Here is a 23,207-nt window from a genome sequence, read left to right as displayed (position 1 = left end):
ATTGAATTGTGAATAAAAAACGAGAATTATTTTTCATCTGGAATTGTATCACCACTTTTTTTAGTCTTTTACAAAAGTTGCTAGAGAGACAATATAGACCAGTGGTTCTTGGGCTTTTCCAGTTCAAACCCATCTCAAAGGTTCTACCTTTGTGGTCAAGACCCCCCAACCTAATAACAGGGTTGCAGATCTAAAAGACATTGGTTATTCTGACATGATTCCAAAATGATCCAAAAGTTTTCACCTCATATCTCATGAGCAGCTTTAGTTAATAAATACCAGTGTGTCTTGTGTTATATTTTTCTTGTATTCGTCAAGGATAATGACATTCAGTGTGCAAATTTGTACCTGGGCAGTTCCACACATCAACCAGTCAGTGATCAGGTTATTTTCATCCACCAGCAGTAAGAATAAAAAATGCAATAATTCAATGTCACTCGTTACTGCACAAATTCCCCCACTGTCGCTAAATGAGCAGCATGAGTCATGTCACACCAGTGACATCACAAAGAACCAATTCAAAGGATATTTTCAGCCTCTTCATGGCTTTTGAGTTTTATATGTATATAAATTATATTTGATTATATGTTTGAGAAGTGAAAGTGACTGACAGTTGCAGATCTGTCATGATGGCGCCTGGCTCTGTTCCAAGAGTGTCTGAGCAGCCGAGATAAGAAAAGTGTGCCTGTAAGTCTGATCTGAAAATGAGATAAAGAATTGTAGATGTTGTGTGCACAGATGTTATGAAAAGGAAAGGGAGTTAAAACTTTTGCTGTGAACGTTAATATAAAAATTCCACGGAGACATCAAGTTCTGGAGTCCAATTTCACTGAATTATTTGCCAAAATGCTCAACCTGAAGAAGGGACAGGTAAGTCATTTGGATGGTGTTCAGAAAACATTTGTTTGTTTTTATATGCGCCTATTGCTAGAGTTCCAGAGAGTAGTCAAGTTGGTGTTCATAGGAAGGTCCAGGCTCTCAAAAGCAAAACAACTAGTTTAGACCAAAGAGTCTGAGGTCACCTCATAACTTCAGCTATGATAGAGCCCATGTTCACCCAGTGCCTAACACACTGGTGGAATTAATTGCATAAATATAAATATATTGGTCACTTAGTCTGTGAGAGACTAAGAGGTACATTTACTAAAGAGTGAAAGTGAAAATTTGTAATTTCAGCAAAAATTAATGTTACCCTGGACATCACCAATTTACTAAAAGTAGAATGCAACAAGATTTAGAGAATTAATTACTTCTCTTGTCCAGGGAATATTCTCCAATTTACTAAGAGAACAAGAACAAATTGTCACCAAGAGATATTTGTCCAGGTACAAGCTGGTGAGCTACCATTATAAAGATAGAGCAGCCACCCCATCCAAGTCATTTCCTCATGGCGATAATTCTCTAGAGAATTTTCCCCACTACAATTGTATATACAGAGAATTTACATCAGGAGAAAATTCATGACATTTCTCTTGAAAAAGTGTACTTTTGATTTTCAATAAATATGAGGTATGTTCTGAAAATGCACCTGGCGAATTAATGTGAAGTTTGATGAAGTCAGAGGAGGAGAAAATTCACACTTTAGCAAATGTGCCCCTAAGTATGAATCAAGAAACTCATGGGCCAGATTCAGTTCAGTGAGAAAAAGTTATCTCAAGGTTTATCACGTGAAAAGTCATGGACAAGATTCAATTCAAGGAAAAAAAAACTTTTCTCCAAATTCAGTTCCAGTTTTTTCCCATAAACTTCAATAAAGTCTTTACATGATAAACAATGAGATATGTTTTTCTGAATTGCATCTCAAATTGAATCTCTTCCATACGTTTTCACATGAAACCTTTTTCGTATTGAATTTAGTGACATTGAGAGGAGAAATACAAGATTTCAGGTTGGAGGTTTGTAGAACATGAAGGCAAATCACTAAAGACCTCATTATAAAAAAGAATTGAAAAGCCGATCTACTATAATAAAATAACCTTGTATCAAGGGTCTCCCTCCACCTTATCTACACACACATACAAAATCAGCACACAAACTTCTGAATGTAGAAAGTATTAAAGTTATTCAGTTATTTAGGCAATTGCAAATCTATGAAAAATAATAGTTCTACACAAATGGGCTAATGAACTTTTGAGGGGTTTTGAGATACCCTTTCCTGTTCATTTTGACATATAGATGCTTCTTGATGATGCATTTGAGTTATAAGACTTTAGGGGTCTAATCTTATATTCACACAAAGAAGGTCTTAGGTTTCCATTGCAGTTAGGGAGAATAAGTAGGTCAATACAAATTACTCACTTGTTTCCATTTTCTCATTTCATGCTGTAGGAACAAGATTAAGATAGAAGATAAAATATGTTAAGCCATGTCTGAGGATTTCCTGCTGGATGTTCAAATTGTCCCTGCTACTTCACATGACTATGATGAGGTCATGTCCATCTCTGGTGGAATCGATTGTGGCCTGGATTACCTACCAGTTTCATACCATAAGTGGTTGGCAGACCCTCAGAGGAGGATGTTCCTGGCCAAGTTTAAAAAACAAGTGGTGAGTAAGGTAAATGAAGCAAGGGTCACCTTGTTGTAGTTATTGTAAGAGGGCAACATGATTAGGCATAGATCAATAACTTCTCATATAGAGAAACACTTCCAACTAAAGGTGTTCCCTCTTAGGTTGGATTTGTGTCGCTCTTGGTGGTAGATGGTGGTGAAGCAGCTGTAGCTCAAAAACTGCGGGTTGCCCTCTGGATGAGAGGCCGTGGGATTGTCCGTTTAATTCAGAAGCACCTTTCTGACACCCTATGTCCCAGATATCGTGAGGTCACCAAAGTTCGTCTAGCAACATCAGAACATGTACCACCCACTAAGCTGAGCAAATATCAACTCATTCATTCTAAGGTATTTATTTGCATGTGGATTATATACACCATGGAGAAGCCATAGGAGAGTACAGGTATGGGATCAGTTATGCGGAAACCAGTTATCTGAAAAACTCTGAATTACAGAAAGGCCGTCTCCCATAGACTACATTTTTTCCAAATAATCCAAATGATTTCCATGTTCTTTGTAAAATTAAAACAACACCTTGTACTTGATCCCAACTAAGATATAATTAATCCTTATTGGAAATAAAACCAGCCTGTGGGGTTTATTTAATGGTGAAATCATTTTCTAATAGACTTATGGTATGAAGATCCAAATTACAGAAAGATCTATTATTCGGAAAACCCCAGGTCCCGAGCATTCTGCATAACAGGTCCCATACCTGTATAGGATTGCACTTTCAGTTATAGGGTATAGGGATGATATACCAGAGTTCCATATCCTGGCAGCTAGATAGACCATTACTTGGGGACTGGTTCACCCAATAGTATATTACATGCATTTTCATTCCTGATATCTTGTTGCTTTAAACAAGTTGTGAGCACCTGTTATAATAGCAGAAACAATTTAGTTGATATTTATAGACAACCTACGCTCTAATCATCCTGATGAACCAAAATTCACCTGACACGGGTAGAGGACCCCCCATCTTCAGTGAGCAAGTACTGACGTTAGAAGGTATTTATTTAAAGGCCCCTGATAATGTTCTACCTTGTGACCACTCGTCTAACTGTAAATACCGTAGGTGGAATAAGGATGAAGTGCAGGTATGAAGTATAAGTTATTGATATAAAAGTTCTTCATGAGTAACTAAATCTCACATCTGGCTGGAGTATATAACCCCCTGGTGACAGTCTATGGCAGTTAATAATTAGCAATGTTTATATGAGTTTTTCCTTGAACTCACTTCTGCTTTATCTTCATGGGTTCCATTATATCATGTGATGAACATGAACTGACTTTTGGAACCACAAGTTTTTGGAAGCACTAGCTCCGAATACATTAAATATATATCTTTTAAGTGTGAGCATTGCTAATATGTCTCTGGGTTGGGATGGAGCTTGATCACTTTGATCTTCAGATTGTTTTTCAAACATCACTGGGCCATCATTCGGCTAGTAAATTCTCTCCATTAATCTGTAAAACCTAAAATGCTGGGGGTCCCATTTAGGACCATGGTTTGTGGTGTGGGAGTAACTTTCCCCTTTTATTCCGTTTTGGGCAACACTAATCCATGATGGCACCATTCAATCATCTGAAGTTCATTGTATCTACTGTAAGAAAACAAGTACTGTAATTCCCATGTTATGATTTGTAGTATGGTTGGAAAAATCATAGATGCAAAGTAAATCTATCGCAGAATCCTCTATGAGGCAGCACAGAGGGCTGTGGGTCTTATCAGCAGTGAGGGATGATTAGCCTAACCTGGAGTTAAACTGTATGACTCGAAGGTGGCTGCTCTCTGCCCTGTTCTGAGGGAGAAAAGAGAGCAACTAAAGCTGTATTGGGAATTCAGATACACTGAATGCAACCAGGTATTATTTGGCATATTTGTTGCTGGACACTTTATTCACAAGGAGGCCAATTCCCTGGTAGCAAGGACTGGCTATAACTGATGCCCTAAAGACTTGGGAGTGAGCTACAGTACAGATCCATCACAGAGAAAGCCCTGTGAATCTTCAAAGGACTGTGAGTGAGATTTGAATTTGCTTATCTGGATTTAACTTGCCCAAGTGGGACTGTGGGACCTTTGGGAAAGGACGTTTTTCTTCAAAAGCAAGGCTGTTACTATTTAGCTTTATTGCAACTTCAGGAGTTATGAACTTTCCTTTCACGTTTAAGCTGATGTGTTAAATAAATTTAAATGCAAAGTTCAGTTGGAAACTAGGGATGTAGCGAACTGTTCTGCTGCGAACTAGTTCGCGCGAACTTCGACCGTTCGCGTCCGCCGAATGTTCGCGAACGTTTGGGAACGTTCGCATTTTGAGTTCGCGTTCGATTCGAATACAAGTCGTTCGACCATTCGACCATTCGAATTCCTTCGACCGCTAAAAATCGAACGATTTCCATTCGTTCGAACGATTGTAAGCATTCGATCGAATGAAAAGCATTCGATCGAATGGCTTCGATCGTTCGATTCGAATGAAAATCCTTCGATCGAATGATTAAAATCCTTCGATCGTTCGAATCGAACGATTTTAGCGGGTGTTCGAAGTTCGCGAACTGTCCGCGAACGTTTGCATTTTTTGCCGGTGTTCGCGAACGGCGTTCGCGAACACCAAATCGGCAGTTCGCTACATCCCTATTGGAAACCCTAAAGTGCGATTCCCCCACAGTATTTATAACTTTCTTCATGCCAATTTTGTGCATAACACAACAATTCAGACAGAGATGAACATTCGTTTGTTTACAAATCAGACCAGAGAAGTTCAGCAAGGTGCAACAGCACAAATCTGCACAGAAGGTAACTTTCAGCTAGGGATCGAACCAGCAACTTTTGGGTTTTTGATTGCTCTCCTTAAACACTAGGCCAGGAAAGCACTATTACCTTTTCCATCTCATCCCAGCTGGTGTATTGGTTAGCCAGCCTACGCCAGCATTTTTTCCATGCCTAAGCATTAGCTTTTGATAGCTTGAGCACTGTGGTTAGTCCCTAGCTCTTGCTCCCTATTGCCTTGTTCCTGCTCTGGTTCTGTTCCTGTTCTGAGACCTCTCCATTCCACTCCTGCCTTGTCCTGTCTCTATGCCTGGTATGTCCTCCTCCAGCTTTGTCCTCTCTTTATACTTTTTCCATACTGCTACTGCCTTGTCTGGTCTCTATGCCTGCCTTGTCCCACTCCTGTCCTCTTGCTGTTTGGTCATAATAACCATCGCTTGCCTGAACGACCCAACACCAATCAAAATCCCTTGCACAGTTCTGCCCAAGTGTGAATGCTGAAATGGCCTAATGCCTTAGTTAAGTGTTAGGTCCACTTTCTGATGAGCACAGCTGCCATGACTGGTTGAAGGTGCATGGTATAAGAAGCTCTAAATGACTTAAAAGCTTGCATTCATCATAGATAGGTAGCCCTTTAGTGCCTGTGGGTTTGCTGGAATCACTCAGTGTGTGTCTTGTCACATGTATTTGGTGTTGGAGTAGCAGTTCCACGCAGTATTTATATTAGGATATGCTGGTAATCGAACTCTAGTCCTTGTGTTTCCACTCACTTTCATTACCTCAGTGAGCCACTGGAAGCATATCCCACTTGCACTGACTAGTTTCTATAATGGGTCTTTTACATTCCTTTCTACATAGTGCTCTCCTTCCAACTCGTTTGATTCATCTGTTCTTGATCAAGCAATCTGGGGCCTTTATAAGCCTGTTTTCTGTATCTCCCCGTTACTTGATCATTGTATCCCACAAACCTGATCCAGCCCATTACTCTGTTCCTGCTTGTCTCCTGCCTGATTCCTGTTTTCTTCCTTGCCTGATTCCTGGTTCCTGATCTGAGTCCTTGTCCTTGTTCCTGAGCCCTGCCTGTTTTCGACTGATCTCCTGGTACTGACTTTGGCTTGTTCCCTGGTTAATCCTTTGTCTGCAACCTGCCCCTGACCTCGGACTGCCTACCGGATTTCCCTTGCTTGCTCCCTGTCCAGAACTCTGTTTAATGGACTCTGATTACTTGCCGCCTGCCTCTGACCCCTGGCTTGGTAAAAGTACTGTTTTGTTTATTTTTAACCTGCTACATTGTTCTTTATTTTCAATAATAAATCCTCTTAATTTATAACATGTCATCTGCCTATTATCATGCCCCATTCCTGCATTACCCTCGTTATACAGCACATAGGCTCCTAACTGTCAACCACACACCTGTGCTCAGTCCTTACAATTGGACGTAGAAGAAGAATATCGGCACACGAGGCAACTAGCATTGCAGGGAACAACCTGCTTGTTTATTATGCGTATATAATAAAGCCGATATTCTTCTTCTATATCCAGTTGTGAGGTTGCTGACCCTCTAATATTGTGCACCAGGCTGATCTCTTTGAGGGTGTGTGATTTTTCTACATTGTTCATGTAAGCAGTCCTTACAATTTACATGTGAGAGATGTCGGTGGGTTTTCATCTTGGAATCTGCAGACTATAAGTGGGGAACTTATAGCACTGAGGGCAAAGGCAAATGTAGGGGAGGAAAGGAGACTCACAGAGCAACCACTGGCAGGGGCCAGTATAGTGGTGGGGGGTTGGAGAAGGGGCAGTGGAGGCTAATAAGTGAGATAGGTTTGTTACAGTCAGAAGGGGAAGTAGGGGATGGAAGGGTAGAGGAGCTGGTCCAAAGCAACAGATTCACCATTTTGGCTGAAGATGCTGGGGAGGAAAGCTCTGAACTGTTATGTATCAAGCAGGCTGAGTCTCAGAGCACCCTGGGAGACAGTGTCTCTAATACGGGTGGTGGGGGGAGTACAAAGAAGGATAGACAGGTTTTAGATATAGGGGATTCAATTTTTAGAAAGATGGATAGGGTAATCTGCCGTAAGGACCCTTCATGCCGAACAGTCTGCTGCTTGCCTGGTGCTAGGGTTCGGCATGTGGTGGAGTGGACAGATTATTGGGAGGGGCTGGGGAAGACCCAGCGGTCTTGGTACACATAGGTACCAATGACAAAGTTAGAGGAGGTGATGAAGTCCTTTATGAATGATTTAAAAAAAACTAGGTATAAAGTTGAGGGCAAAGGACTTCAAAGGTAAACTTCTCAGATATTACCTGTACCACGAGCAACGTTAAGAAGACAGCGAGAGTTTACAGATATTAACGTGTGGCTGAGAGATTGGTGTAGGGAGGAGGGATTTGGAGAACTGGTAAAATGGGAGAGCTGGAGGTGCTGGAGGGGAAATATGATGTGATTGGTGTGGCCAAAACTTGGCTGAATGAGTCAAATGACTGGCCAGTAAATATCAGTGGCTATACCTTGTTTCGGAGCGACAGATGCAATAGAAAAGGAGAAGGGGTATGTCTGTTTGTTAGGCAGGATTTAAAAGCAAATTTAAAAGAGGAGATGATGTTAGAAAATGAGGGGGTGGAAGTCTTATGGGTGGAGCTCTTCACCGATTGTAAAGAGTCCAACAAATTAATTGTAGGAGTCGCTATAGTGCCCCAAATGTGAGTGAGGAGGAGGAGGCTAAGCTCCTGATGCAAATAGGAAAAGGCTGCTAGTTTGGGGTAAAAACATGAATTTCAGAAAACTCATTTTAGTGCCTTGAGGGCTGCCCTATAGAGCATAGACTAGTGTGAGGATTCGGGTCTGCGTTCTTGCCGGCGCAGGCGCGGGCGCGTTAGCGCGCGTCGGCGCGTGACGCCGGGCGCTGGCGACGGTCGCAGGCGCGGAGGCGCCGGCGACGGTCGCCGACGCAAAGACGCGGACGCGAGCGCCTGAGACGGACGTGACGTCAGCACGGCGACGCCGGCGGAATGACGCCAGTTGGCGCCAAATGGACATTATTTAAACCTGGTTCTGATAGAGATGCATTGCCTGGTTATTAGGTTATCTAACTGAAACCCTAGCATCTCTTCTTTTGTGATTTCCTGTTGTTGACCTTCGCCTGTTCCCGGATTACGATTTCTGCTGCCTGTCTCAACCCTTCGGCCTGTCCCTCCGTTTACGAATCTTGCTGCCTGCCTTTGACCTCGGACCTCCTGACTACGACTCTGCCTAATCCTCTTGTACCTTGCTAATCGTCTCATTGGCTACTCTCCACAACCCTGCCCCCTGTTCCACTCCAGGTGGGTAGCGGTTGTGTGAGGCGCTTGTGGGTTCACTATCTACGGCTCGAGCTCCTTCTACGACTGGATTATACTGGTAAGCTTGACAGTATAACCAGGCCAAGATGGATCCAGCTGAGGGAGCATCTCCATTTGCCGTTTTGACCCAGCAGCTGTCCTCCCTTACGCAAGCAGTTCGGGAGTTGCAAAGTGGCTATTCACAGTTGCAGGAGCATATCAGAGCTCATCCACCAGCTGTCCTTCCTTCCACGGCCGCTCCTCCTCCAGCTCCTACAGAGGTTCAGGTGATCACCTCGGAAATCTCCGAACCTAAAGTTGCCTTTCCGGAAAAGTTCGCTGGGGATCGGAAGGTGTTCCGGAACTTCAGGAGCAACTGTAAGTTATTATTTTCTCTAAAACCCCACACGTATCCCACTGAGCAAGTCCGGGTTGGGGTCATCATTTCTTTCCTCACGGGTGAACCACAGACCTGGGCATTCCGCCTCATGGATCGCCAAAGTCCTGTGCTAACCTCGGTGGATTCCTTTTTTGATGCAATGGCGGTTATCTTCGACGATCCTCACAGAGCCACCACTGCTGAGGCTGCCCTGCGCGCTCTGAAGCAAGGGGACCGTCCTGCGGAAGATTATACGCTGGAATTCCGGCAATGGGCGGATGATACGGAGTGGAACCCAGCTGCTCTAAAAAATCAGTTCCGTTTTGGACTTTCTTCTGAGCTAAAGAATGAGTTAGCTCGTACGGGCATCCCTGATAGCTTGGAAGATCTCATTCTCACCTCCATACAACTAGATCGAAGGCTCAGGGAACGCCGGGAAGAAGAAAAAGCCGAGAAAGCAGGTCTTCTTCCTCAGACTTGGTTGTTACCATCCGCTCCTCCTCCTGTCCGAATGCCCTTTATAAATTCTCCAGTTCCTTCTTCGTCCACCTTCAACGTGGTTCCAGAGCCCATGCAAATTGGTGCTATCAGGTCTGCATTAACACCTGAGGAGCGCATTAGACGTCGCAGACTTAACCTCTGCCTCTATTGCGGACAAGCTGGTCATCTGCTTCGTGGTTGCCCAACCCGTCCAACGGGTAAGAGGATTTTTGAAAAAGACTTTTCTGGGGGTCATGTTCCTGTGCCTCTCCTGACTATCTCTTTGTCTTTACAGTGGGGAGACAAGAGGGTCGAACTCCAAGCAATCCTTGATTCTGGGGCAAGCGGTTGTTTCTTGGACAATAGAGTGGCGTTACAATTCCAGATTCCGCTCCAGCCTAAGAAGAACCCTATAGCTCTTCGTGTGGCAGATGGTTCTCTGATTACTTCTGGCCCTGTGGTGCAAGAGACTATCTCACTTTTTGTTTTGCTAAATAAAGGGCATGCTGAATTCATGAATTTCGATGTGGTTTCTTCTCCTTTGTTTCCTATCATCCTGGGATTACCGTGGCTGCAGAAACACAATCCGTCTATCAACTGGGCTACCGGTGAAGTAACCTTTCTTTCTAACTTTTGTCGTTCCCAATGCCTCCTCCCTTCTAATGGTGTGTGCTCTTTATCTCCTGTATCCGAGACCCAAAATCTTCTTCCTCAGGCATATTGGGAATTTTTGGACGTCTTCAATAAAAAAGGGGCCGACAGGTTACCTCCTCATCGTATTTATGACTGTCCTATTAACCTTCTTCCAGGGGCTCAAATTCCTTTCGGACGAGTGTACCCATTATCTGAGTCTGAACTTTCGGAGCTTCATTCTTATTTGGATGAAAATTTGGCTAAAGGATTCATTAGGCAGTCTTCTTCTCCAGCAGGAGCTGGAATTTTCTTCATTGAAAAGAAGGATCATTCCTTAAGGCCGTGTATTGACTACCGGGATCTGAACAAAATTACAGTCAAGAATCGGTACCCACTTCCTCTCATTCCAGAACTTTTCCAACGCCTGGCTGAGGCTAAAATCTTTTCCAAATTGGATCTTCGGGGTGCATATAATCTAGTCAGAATAAGGGAAGGGGATGAATGGAAGACGGCCTTTCGCACTCGTTACGGACATTTTGAATATTTGGTCATGCCCTTTGGTCTTTGTAACGCCCCTGCAACTTTTCAGCATTTCGTCAATGATGTCTTCAGGGACTTTCTTGATATTTTCGTCATTATTTATCTAGACGACATTCTCATTTTTTCTAATTCTTTGGAAGAGCACAGGGTACATTTGAAGAAGGTCCTGACTCGCCTACGCACTCATCAGCTTTATGCCAAAATCGAAAAATGTGTGTTTGAACAAACCTCTGTAGATTTTTTGGGTTTTTTCGTTTCTCCTCAGGGGATTCAGATGGACTCCAGGAAGATTTCTGCAATTCTTGATTGGCCGATTCCATCATCTAAAAAAGCTGTCCAACGTTTCATCGGTTTTGCAAATTTTTACAGGAAATTTATTAAGAACTTTTCTCAAGTCATTCTTCCAATCACTGAGCTGACTCGTAGTAATCAAAAGTTTTGTTGGTCATCTCAGGCTCAGGGGGCTTTTGAGGAACTGAAGAAACTTTTCACTTCTGGTCCTATTCTTCACCATCCAGATGTTTCTCTTCCTTTCACCTTGGAAGTAGACGCCTCGGAACTCGCATTAGGTGCTGTCCTGTCTCAGAGAACTGGGGTTCAAGATGATCTTCATCCTGTTGCTTTTTTTTCCCGTAAATTGGCCAAAAGCGAGTGTAACTATGATGTAGCTGACCGTGAATTACTTGCTATTAAGCTAGCGCTGGAAGAGTGGAGGTATCTTCTTGAAGGATCTAAACATCCGATTCTTATTTTACAGATCATAGAAATCTGGAGTATCTATGCTCTGCTAAAAGGTTGAGACCTAGACAAGCAAGGTGGGCTTTGTTCTTCATGCGATTTAATTTTCATCTTACTTATCGACCTGGGTCAAAGAATGTTAAGGCAGATGCCTTATCCCGAATGTTCTCTCCTGAAGATGAGGTTCCTCTGGTTCCTGAGACGATTTTAAGCTCTGATAATTTCCTCTTGTTGCAGTCTACTTTGGTAGATGGAATCAAAGATGCATCTTTAACCGTTTCTGAATCGTCACTTGTTCCCAAGGATGGGTTTCTTCTTCATCAAGGCAAGATTTTTGTTCCTGAACAAATGCGCCTAGAGGTCCTTAAGAACATTCATGACTCCAAGCTGGCGGGTCATCCAGGTGTCAAAAAGACTATCATTCTGGCCAAGAGATTGTTTTGGTGGCCTGGGATGGCTAAAGACTGTTTCAAGTTTGTCTCGTCATGTGAGGTTTGCACCAGATCCAAAGACTCTCATTCTAGACCTATTGGCCTTCTTCAACCTTTACCAGTGCCTTCTCGTCCGTGGGGGTCAGTTTCTTTGGACTTTATTTCAGAGTTAACATTATCATGTGATTGTTCCACCATTGCTGTTTTTGTTGACCGTCTAACCAAGATGGCTCATTTTAAGGCTTTACCGAGACTTCCTTCTGCCTCTGAGACTGCTGACAACTTTATTAAGGAAGTAGTAAGGCTCCATGGTCTTCCTGATGAGGTGGTGTCCGATCGTGGTCCACAGTTCACATCGCAGTTTTGGAAATCCTTGTGTGGCGCACTCAAGATTTCGGTGTCCCTGTCTTCCGCTTTTCATCCCCAATCCAATGGCCAGACCGAGCGAACCAACCAGACCCTGGAGCAGTATTTAAGATGTTATTCCTCATACCTCCAAGATGACTGGGTTAATTTGCTTCCCCTTGCGGAGTTCGCTTACAACAATGCTCATCATTCTTCCATCCGACAATCCCCTTTCTTCGCAAACTATGGTCTTCATCCAGTCACCTTTCCCTCTGCCATTGTTTCTGATATTTTGGTTCCAGCAGTTAAAGACCGATTAACTTTCTTATCCAATAATTTTCAGAAACTTCAAGAGAACATGAAGCGGGCTCAACAAGGTTTCAAAGTTTATGCTGATCAAGGACGAAGAGGGGATCCAAAATTCAAGGTGGGTGACCTGGTGTGGTTGTCAACTGTTAACCTCAAGCTTTCCTGTCCCAGTAGGAAGTTGGGTCAACGGTTCTTGGGCCCTTTTCCCATCATTCGTCAAATCAATGCCGTGGCATTCCAGCTTAAACTTCCGGCATCCTGGCACATTCATCCAGTATTTCATACAGCACTTTTGAAACCGGCCTCAACGTTTCTATTTCCTGGACGTACGGCTCCTCCTCCGCTTCCTGTCGTGGTGGATGGTCAGGAAGAGTTCGAGGTTGAAGAGATCCTGGATTCCAGGTTGAGAGGTAAACGTCTTCAGTATCTAGTTAAGTGGAAAGGCTTTGGTCCAGAAGAGAATTCGTGGGAACCAGTGTCTAACATTCACGCCTCTGATTTGTTGGAAAAATTCCATGGAACCTATCCTGGTAAACCTTCTGGTGGTCGCGTCCTGAGGCCGCTCCTTGATGGGGGGCAATGTGAGGATTCGGGTCTGCGTTCTTGCCGGCGTAGGCGCGGGCGCGTTAGCGCGCGTCGGCGCATGACGCCGGGCGCTGGCGATGGTCGCGGGCGCGGAGGCGCCGGCGACGGTCGCCGACGCAAAGATGCGGACGCGAGCGCCTGAGACGGACGTGACATCAGCACGGCGACGTCAGCACGGCGACGCCGGCGGAATGACGCCAGTTGGCGCCAAATGGACATTATTTAAACCTGGTTCTGATAGAGATGCATTGCCTGGTTATTAGGTTATCTAACTGATACCCTAGCATCTCTTCTTTTGTGATTTCCTGTTGTTGACCTTCGCCTGTTCCCGGATTACGATTTCTGCTGCCTGTCTCGACCCTTCGGCCTGTCCCTCCGTTTACGAATCTTGCTGCCTGCCTTTGACCTCGGACCTCCTGACTACGACTCTGCCTAATCCTCTTGTACCTTGCTAATCGTCTCATTGGCTACTCTCCACAACCCTGCCCCCTGTTCCACTCCAGGTGGGTAGCGGTTGTGTGAGGCGCTTGTGGGTTCACTATCTACGGCTCGAGCTCCTTCTACGACTGGATTATACTGGTAAACTTGACAGACTAGGGCATAATGTTTTAATCTAAAAACACAGAACATAAATGGTTCTCATTTAAAATTATATTAAATTGTTACTGTTCTCAATTTATTCCCTTAAAGAGTAAATGTAGAAGGACTAAGAATCACCCTATGTGGCATAATATAGAAGTAAAGGAGTTAATAGGAAAGAAGAGAAAGGCATTTAAAAACTACAAGTCTGTTGGGACAGAAGCTGCATTTAATGAATATACAGTAAACACTATAATAAATGTTGTAAAACAGCAATCTGGAAGGCAAAGATAGGAAATGAGGAGCGCATTGCGGCTGTGGCTAAGACTAACTCCAAAATGTTTTTTAATTATATTAATAGTCGAAAGATATGGGTTGAGAGTATTGCTCGTTTAAATAATGGTACCAGTATGGTTGTAATAGATAAAGAAAAGGCAAATCTGCTAAATCAGTTCTTTTCTTCAGTGTATACAATAGAGGAGTCTGAGTTCCAAGGCTCACTTCATAGCTGCACTGTTGGCTCAGCTCTAGTCAGTGGCTAACTCAAGATATGATAAATAAAGCTTTAATAAAAATAAATATAAACAAGGCTCCCGGGCCTGGTGGCATACACCCTGAGTTCTAAGCAAGCTTAGTTCCGTTTTAGACTGGCCCCTATTTCTGATTTTCTCAGATTCTTTTTCATCTGGTATGGTACCTATGGATTGGAGAAAAGCTGATTTCATTCCAATATTTAAAACGGGATTATAATCTCAGCCTGGCAATTATAGGCCAGTAAATTTGACATCTGTGGTGGGCAAATTATTTGAAGGCTTGTTAAGGAATCACATTCAAAATGTTGTCCTAGTGAATGTCATTATGAGCAACAATCAGCATGGCTTTATGAAGGATAGGTCATGTCAGACAAATGTTATTGCTTTTTATGATGAGGTAAATAAGATGCTGGACAGTGGGGGCAGTAAATATGATCTATTTGGATTGTTACAAAGCATTTGATACTGTGCCCCACAACCGACTGCTTTCTAAACTAAGGTCTGTTGGGCTTAATGAAGTCGTTTGAACATGGATAGGAAACTGTCTACAGGATCGGGTACAGAGGCTGGTTGTTAATGGGACATTCTCTACTTGGAGTAAGGTTCTTAGTGGGGTCCCTCAAGGCTCGGTATTGGGTCCACTTTTATTTAATTTGTTCATTAATGACTTAAGGGAGGGTATTGTAAGTAATGTATTAGTGTTTGCAGATGACACAAAACTATCCAGCCCAGGGGGGCGTGGCCAGCTACGGAGCATGGAGGACGCTTGAGAGCTGAGCTCCTAGGCCTTGTACCGGTGTAATAGCCAGATGGACTGCTGGAATGGGCAAGCACGGCAAATCTAAGGAGCAAAATAGCGACGACAACAAAACTAACAAACTCGGGGACTCACAGAGATTATTGAAGCAGTACTTCGCAACTTCTGATCTTCCGCGCACCACACGACAAGGACCCAAGATGGCGACTCAGCGCAGAGCGCGCAGCCCGCCGGAAGATTCAGACAGCGAACCTGTAAGTACAGGAAAGATAACTTTAGCACACTTAAAATCAATACCCACTAAGTCCGATCTCACAGAAATGATCGCGCAATTTAAATCAACCCTAAAAGAGGAAATTGGTAGTGTCAAAGCAGACATTGCAGCCTTACATACCCATATAGCTGAAACAGAGGAAAGACATGACCAGGTGGAAACCACCGTGGAAGCCTTGATTCTGGCTAATAATCACCATATCAAAACTATTGGGGCTATGCAAAGGCGTCTTGATGACATAGATAACAGAGGGCGCAGAAATAATCTGCGCATCAGAGGCCTGCCCGAATCGCATGAAAATGAAACCTTACAATCCAAAATACAACAACTGTTCAGACTTATCTTAGAAAAACCGGACACTTTTACAGTAGATATTGAAAGAGTGCACAGAGCACTTAAACCACGTGGGTTAGCTAAAGATAAACCAAGAGATATAATCTGTTGCCTGTCCAGATTTACTATTAAGGAGGAAATCTTAACCAGAGCAAGGAAGCAAAAGACTATCACTTTCATGGGCGCTGAAATAATTATACTACAAGACCTTTCCTGGCATACCCTGCAACAACGCAGACTCATACAACCGCTATTGTCAAGCTTAAAAGACAAGAAACTATTGTACAGATGGACTTATCCTTTTGGACTACAAGTCACTAAAGATGGAACTACAGCAACTTTAACAAGCCCGGAGGATATATCGCCGTTCTGCCAAGCCTGTGGAATAAAAGAACCAGACTTATCGGAATGGTGCAAACTTACCATTCATCCAAAAATTCCGGATCTGCCTTCCCGCGAAAATTGGATAGAGATTGAATCACCTAAAACCAAAAAAAAGAAGACAAAGATGACACCAGAGAAAAGAAAGGGTGGTGAGGAGTAAATTGACTGACAGTTTTTCTTCTCTCTCACATACCTCCACCTTCCTTTTACATAAACTTGGACATATACTTACCCATCGACAACAGACCCCTCAGGGTAAATATAGAAAGCCAAGAATGTTTAAGGGTTTTGAATGTTTTCTTTTGAGATTTGTTATATATACAAGGATCTATCTTGCCCTGCCCTACCTACAATTTAAGATATTGGTATCAGTCCACCAAATAATATGATCCTCAGGACCTGGAAAACCGTGGGTCCTCTTCCTACTCAAGTACATACACCGGTACTACTTATGGCCCTTAAGTCCTTAACCCTTCGTACACCTCCCCCCAGGGGTTAGGACAGGTATACTGGCTATACCTGTCCACACATAGCCGATACAACAGGCTTATTTTTCCCCAATGTTGAAAGCGTCTTATATTAGACACAAGTTTGTTTTTTTTACAATTACAGTTATACCTAAATGTGAAAATGCTACTTTAAATACAAAATCATTAGATAAAGAAATTAGAATACAATCTGTTATGGAAATGAAGACATATAGTTCTCTCAGTGTTTTATGGTCTAAGCAAATATTCTTACCTAAGAAATATGGCTGATGTTAAGTTATTATCGTTGAATGTTAATGGCCTTAATATTCCTGAAAAGAGAAGTAATCTTTTTAGAGAATTGAAAAGACAGAAAATATCTATAATAATGTTACAGGAGACTCATTTAATCGGAACTTCTTAAGAAATACCACGAATACCCCCAATGGTTTTATAGCAATAATGTGGATTCCAAAACCAAGGGAGTAGCGATAGGTATTCACAACAAACTAGACTTTCAAGTTCAGGACACGTTTAAAGATAATGAAGGGAGATATGTTTTTGTTAAGGGTGTACTTTGTAATACTCAATGTACCTTGGGATGTGTCTATCTTCCAAATCATCATCAAGTAAACTTTCTGCTTAAAATTTTGAAGGAGGTAGAAAACTTTGTAGAAGGAATAGTCATTATGGGAGGAGACTTGAATATGACCTTAAATCCCAGGATGGACACATCCACAGGCACTTCCACAATACCCTATTCTGCAACTAATATGGTTAAAAAAGCTTTGGTTAAACTCAGGATGCTAGACACATGGAGATGCTTCCATGAAAATGAGAGAGATTATACATTTTTTCGCATGCTAAGCAAACTTACTCAAGGTTGGATTACATCTTAATTTCACAGCAACATATCAGTTGGATCAAATCAGATAATATACAAAACATTCTATGGTCAGACCACGCAGCTGTACAGATTCTAATTAATTTCCCAAAACGCTCCAGAACCCCCTGGCAATGGAAATTAAATGACTCTTTACTGGATGATAAGGAGTGCTTCCTGGATTTACAAGACACCCTAAACACATACAAATCAGCCATACAACGAGATCCCACTTCGAACATTGCAAAATGGCAAGCTTTAAAATGTTTGACGAGGGGTATCCTAATAAAACACAGTACTAGACTGAAGAAAATTAGACTAGCTCAAATACAATCACATATCTCTAAAATACAAGAATTAGAATCTGCTCATAAAGTAGACCAAACACAAGAACTACTCAATCAATTAACCAAAAGCAGACTAGAACTCCATCATTACTTAAATGCCCAGAATAAGAACATTTTATCCAGAGTTCGACAGAAATACTTCGAACATGGCAACAAAACAGGGAAACTTCTAGCACGAGCCTTAAAAACTAAACAAAATAGAGCATATATTAGACAAATCAAAGATGAAAATAATAAAACGCAGTGGGCACCAGAACACATAGCAGAAATATTTAAGAGCTACTATGGGAAGTTGTATAACTTAAACCCATCTAAAACAGAAAATAGGAATAGACTTAGAGAAAAAATCCAGCAGTATCTGCAAGACAATGAAATTCCATTAGTCCCTGAGAAATACATACAAAGCTTGCAAGCTCCCATCACAGGCCTAGAAATACAAGAGGCAATAAAATCCCTTAAACTAAATAAAGCACCTGGCCCTGACGGATACACAGCTAAATTTTATAAATTGTTGGAACATAAACTTATTCCAATATTGCTTCCTTTTATGGACTCCATCTCAGTTACTTCTCCCTTAAACCCAGAATTTTTAAAGGCCCATATAACCCTGATACCCAAACCGGGGAAAGACCATTCACTATGTGAAAATTATAGACCAATCTCATTATTAAATATAGATTTGAAAATTCTATTCAAAATTCTAGCTCAAAGGCTCAACCCAGTACTACCACACTGTATCCACAGGGATCAGGTGGGATTTGTCAAAGGGAGAGAAGCAAAAGAAAATACTCTTAAGGTAATTAATTGGATCTTATGGGGGAAGAAAGGTCGGAACCCAACAATGCTTTTGTCAACCGACGCTGAGAAAGCATTCGATCGTGTGAGCTGGGACTTCCTAGACTTAGCGTTGCAGAAGATTGGTCTGCCTCCTCAGTTTAGGGAAAAGTTATGGCTCTATACTCAGTCCCATCGGCTCAAGTAAGAGTAAACGGAGTCTTATCCAATCCATTTATGATAAAAAATGGAACTAGACAGGGGTGCCCACTCTCCCCACTATTATATGTAATTTGCATGGAATTCCTCTTGGTTGCACTTCGCAAAAATACAGACATAAGAGGGCTTTGTATTGATAAACTGGAACATAAGGCTGCAGTGTTTGCTGATGACCTCCTATTGATTATTGCAAACCCTCTTGTCTCTCTACCGAATTTATTGAAAGAATTGACATTATATGGGCATTTGTCCAACTACAAAATAAATATGAGCAAGTCAGAGGCTCTATCAATAAATCTCCCTGCAGAGCTAAAACAACTCCTGCAAGCGTCCTTCGCCTTTAAATGGCAAGAATGTAAACTAAAATATTTAGGAGTTGAAATCTCAGCAGACATAGCCAAACTATTTGACTACAATTACACACCTCTTTTAAAGGAAACCAAACAGCTGTTATTAAATTGGTCAACAAAGCACTTCACCTGGAAAGGGAAAATAAATAGTGTCAAAATGACAATTCTACCAAAGTTTACATATTTGTTTAATGCTCTCCCGATTGCAATCCCAAAGAGGTACTTTGTAGAACTAAATCAAGCTATCTTCCATTATATATGGAAATCAAAAAGAGGTAGAGTCAGAAGAGAAACACTATTTCAACCCAAGGGTAGAGGGGGCCTTGCAATGCCTGACTTTGAGTCATATTACCAAGCGGCAGTACTGTCTGCCTTTCCTGATTATTGTGATCTTAATTCGCCTAAACTTTGGCGCTCCCTGGAGGATAAGTGGACACAAGGTAGCTTACATAGTCTGGCTTGGTTGCGCAAAGGGAATGTTCCCCAAACTGCCAAAGACCATCCTATTATTAATAATGGAATAAATACTTGGAACAAGCTCAACTCAGCAAATAAACTGTCAAAATATCCCTCACCGTTCATGCCTCTTCATAATAACACAGAGTTCCCACCTAGTATAGCAGATAAAGGATTCTCCTCAGCCTTCAATATAGAAAACCCTCAATTGAGACACTTTCTCAAATCCACGCAAGGGCTCCCCCCAGAGGCTGATAACACGAAAGAAAATTGGTCAAATAGAGATAAGTGGAGAATTACCCAAGTTCAAAACTTCATATCCTCACACAAATTATCTGGAATGCCCTCCAGAGAACCGACGAATTTTGAAATGCTATGTTCACCTGGAAATAATTTTAGCCACATTCTTTCGCGAATCTATAAAATAATTATTGACATTAAATTTTCAGATCTCCCAGCTTACACTAGAAGGTGGGAAGAGGATCTGAACATGTCACTTGGTGAGCGGGAATGGGAAAAAATCTTTAAGTATATCAACAAATGCTCAATTAGCAACCGTCTACAAGAATCCTCCTATAAGATATTATCTAGATGGTACAGAACTCCAGTGATTTTAAAAAAAATGGGCCTATTAGACAATGACCTGTGCTGGAGATGTGAACTAGACGCTGGCACGTTATCTCATCTCTGGTTGACATGTCCCATGATACAAACTTATTGGTCAAAAGTGTTCAAAATATGCTCTGAAATAATAGGAGAGCAAGTGAAAACCAACCCACCAGCAATCTTACTATTTCATGATTTTGAACCCGAAAACAACACTAAGAAAAACTTATTACTACAAATGTTAATAGCAGCAAAAGCTCAAATACCCATGTTATGGAGGCAAAAAAAAACCCCGACGATAGAGAAATGGTTCGATATAATCAATGAAATTTGCTTAATGGAAGAACTTACAGCTTCCATAAACAATAAGTATCTAGATTATGCAGCAACCTGGTTACCTTGGAGAGAATACATATCCATCCATTCTCCACCTTAAGTATTTATTATGCTGAGACTCACTAAGACATTAGGCTACAAACGAAACCTACCTGATTGTAAGCAATCTTCCCCACTCTCCACGATACACCTGAAAGAAAGCAAAGAAAAGACAGATAATTACAAAAAAAAAAAAAAAAATTGCTTATCCATATTGATTTTGTATGTTTAGTACATGAATAAGATTTCACGTTTTGGAATATTTGGTTTAACTTTCTGTTAAAAATGTTAAAAGTTTACTTTAATTATCACTACATGTTCAATCAATACCTAACACCGAGAAGCTTTCTTATGCTAGCTTTGATATGAATACCAATGATTAATATTTGCAAGAACTATGTTTAATGTAAGTGTTTTTTTTTTCCTTTTACTTGCGTTTATTACACGGATGTAAATGGTCATTGATTTTATTTGTGAATAATACAATAAAATGAATACAAAAAAAAAAAAAAAAAAACTATCCAGCCCAATTAATTCCATTCAGGATGCTGCATCCTTGCAACAAGATCTTGACAAACTGGCAATCTAGGCGGCTAAGTGGCAAATTAAATTGAATGTTGATAATGTTAAGCTGTGAAGATTCGGAATTTTCTCCCTAAATCGTATGGGCTCATAAATGAGAGCTTTAAGAAGGGGTTGGATGTCTTTTTAGCAAGTGTGAGAATACAGGGTTATGAAAAATAACTCGTAGTACAAGTTGATCCAGGACTGGTCCAATTGCCATTTTGGAGTCTGGAAGGAATTTTTTCCCCCTGAGGCAAATTGGAGAGGCTTCAAATGTTCTTTTTTTGCCTTCCTCTGGATTAACTAGCAGTTAGGCAGGTTAAAAGGTTGAACTTGATGGACATGTGTCTTTTTTTTCAATCTAACTTACTATGTTACATCTGGCAAGTTTTCTTATTCACTCTCATTATTACCGTTTCACCTAACTTTTCCAGTAGCTTTATTGGTCAGCCAACCAGAGACAGTTGTGCCCTATATAAACCCAGCTCCTGCATTATTTCCTTGCCTTAGCATTAGCTTTTGATAACTTCAGCACTGTGGGTAGTCCCTAGCTCTTGCTTCTTATGCTCTCACCCCTATCGCCTTGTTCTTGCTCTGGTCTTGATCCTACCTCAGTTCTTCCTTGTCCTGTTCCTGTGATGAGACCTTCCTGCTCGTACCTTGTCCTGTCTCTTTGACCTCTCCATCCCTCTCTTGCCTTGTCCTGTCTGCTATGCCCACTCCAGCCTTGTCCTGTCTCTTCACCCTATCGATCCCGGTCCTGTCTTGTCCAGTCTCTATGTCTGCCTTCTCCCACTCATGTCTTGTCCTGTATTTATGCCTGCTCCTACCTGTCCTGTTCCTGATTGATCATAATAACCACCCCTCGCCTGAAGCACTCAGCACCCATCAAAATCCCTTGCACAGTTCCACACAAGTGTGAAATTGGTTGAACCGGTTGAAGAAGCATGGTACAAGAGCTTGCATTCATCATAGATAGGGAGCCCTTTAGTCTTTGTTCACATACACATCCACGTGTGTACTGATACTTTGCTGTAGAAAGCTAAATTATTTTTTGCTTGCTGGTCTTCTTTCATATTTTGTATTTGATTACTTCTTTACCTTACACTCTTTTAGGTAGTGGTCTCAGTGATCCTGCCCCATGACCAACTAGACCATGCAGTGAAGTTGCTGAAGCATCGCGTGCAGAGTGCATATGGGAAGCAACCTCTTGATGCCCTTACCCCTGAAGAGGTTCTAAGTTTGTTTGAGAATTCCCGTACAGCAGAGAGGCTGCTTCCCAAGGGGCTTCTTATCCAAGGCTGGCTTCCTCTTTCTACCCACAAATCCAACCTAGAGTTATTGATACAAAGGGGAATTGTCTGGTTCCATTCTGAACACTGTGAAAAGACAAGTGACTGTGAGAGCACCACTAAATCCGGAGATACCAGTGTTACCATTTCCTCTGGGTTCCTTAGCCTGGGCACCCCACCCATCTCTGTGCCTCTAGGAGATGGTATGCACCGGTTTGACATTGATCTATTTGGAACTGATCCTGTTTCTGCAAAAAAACATATCCTACACCAGCTGATAAAAGGAGTCCAATTGCTTCCTCTAGGGGCCGGTGTTGTTTGCATTTTCTATGCAGAAACGAGTCTTCATGATGAACTTACTAATTTCTGTCAAGGACTAACCAAATTTCATTTCTATAAGGAGCAAAATGTCCTAGAGCAGGATATCAAGGTTCTCGCAAGACACTAGATACCTTCTCAATTGTCCAGCACTGAAGCATTCCTTGCTCAAAACTGTTTGCCTAACCCACCTATTGCTGATTTCACTAAATTCACTAAACAATTCTCATCTGGAATTGTATCACCACTTTCTTGGTCTTTTACAAAAGGTGCTAGAGAGACAATGTAGACCAGTGGTTCTTGGGATTTTCAGTGTAAACCTATCTCAAAGCTTTAACCTTTGTAGTCAAGACCCCCCCCCCAACCTAATAACAGGGTTGCAGATCTAAAAGACATTGGTTATTCCGCCATAATTCCAAGATTATCTAGGACATCAAAAAAGTTTTCACCCCAAATTCAGATTTTATTCTCATATGAGATTGTGTCACCACTTTGGACTTTTTCAGTTCAAACTCATCTGAGAGCTTTAACCTTTGTGGCCTCCTAACCTAATAACAGGGTTAAAGATCTGAAAGACATTGGCTGTTCGCTCTACTACCAAGAACATCTAGGACTCCA

General features: G+C 41.9%; 1 protein-coding gene across 2 annotated transcripts; it reads left to right on the top strand.

Annotated features, from left to right (window-relative positions):
- Window positions 1-713: 713 nt before the first annotated feature.
- Window positions 714-22,926, top strand: LOC108710380 (probable N-acetyltransferase 16). Of its 2 annotated transcripts, none has more exons than XM_041587332.1 (4): window positions 714-870; window positions 2,329-2,554; window positions 2,671-2,895; window positions 22,096-22,926. In XM_041587332.1, the coding sequence occupies exons 2-4, from the start codon at window positions 2,366-2,368 to the stop codon at window positions 22,717-22,719; spliced, it is 1,038 nt and encodes a 345-aa protein (XP_041443266.1). In that variant the 5' UTR covers window positions 714-870; window positions 2,329-2,365; the 3' UTR covers window positions 22,720-22,926. The 2 variants fall into 2 exon arrangements, with proteins under 2 accessions (XP_041443266.1, XP_041443267.1); XM_041587333.1 differs by having other exon boundaries at window positions 715-870; window positions 2,329-2,545.
- The last annotated feature ends 281 nt before the right edge of the window (window positions 22,927-23,207 follow it).

The sequence above is a fragment of the Xenopus laevis genome, chromosome 3L (assembly GCF_017654675.1).
Source record: "Xenopus laevis strain J_2021 chromosome 3L, Xenopus_laevis_v10.1, whole genome shotgun sequence".
Taxonomy (NCBI): domain Eukaryota; kingdom Metazoa; phylum Chordata; class Amphibia; order Anura; family Pipidae; genus Xenopus; species Xenopus laevis.
Note: the sequence above shows the minus strand (reverse complement) of the source record. Positions and strands in the feature narration are given on the sequence as shown.

Coding starts and splice junctions, on each gene's coding strand:
- LOC108710380 (XM_041587332.1), top strand. CDS start 2,366: ATGTCTGAGGATTTCCTGCTGGATGTTCAAATTGTCCCTGCTACTTCA. Junction 2,555..2,670: donor AAAAACAAGTGGTGAGTAAG/GTAAATGAAGCA, acceptor GTTCCCTCTTAG/GTTGGATTTGTGTCGCTCTT. Junction 2,896..22,095: donor ATCAACTCATTCATTCTAAG/GTATTTATTTGC, acceptor ACACTCTTTTAG/GTAGTGGTCTCAGTGATCCT.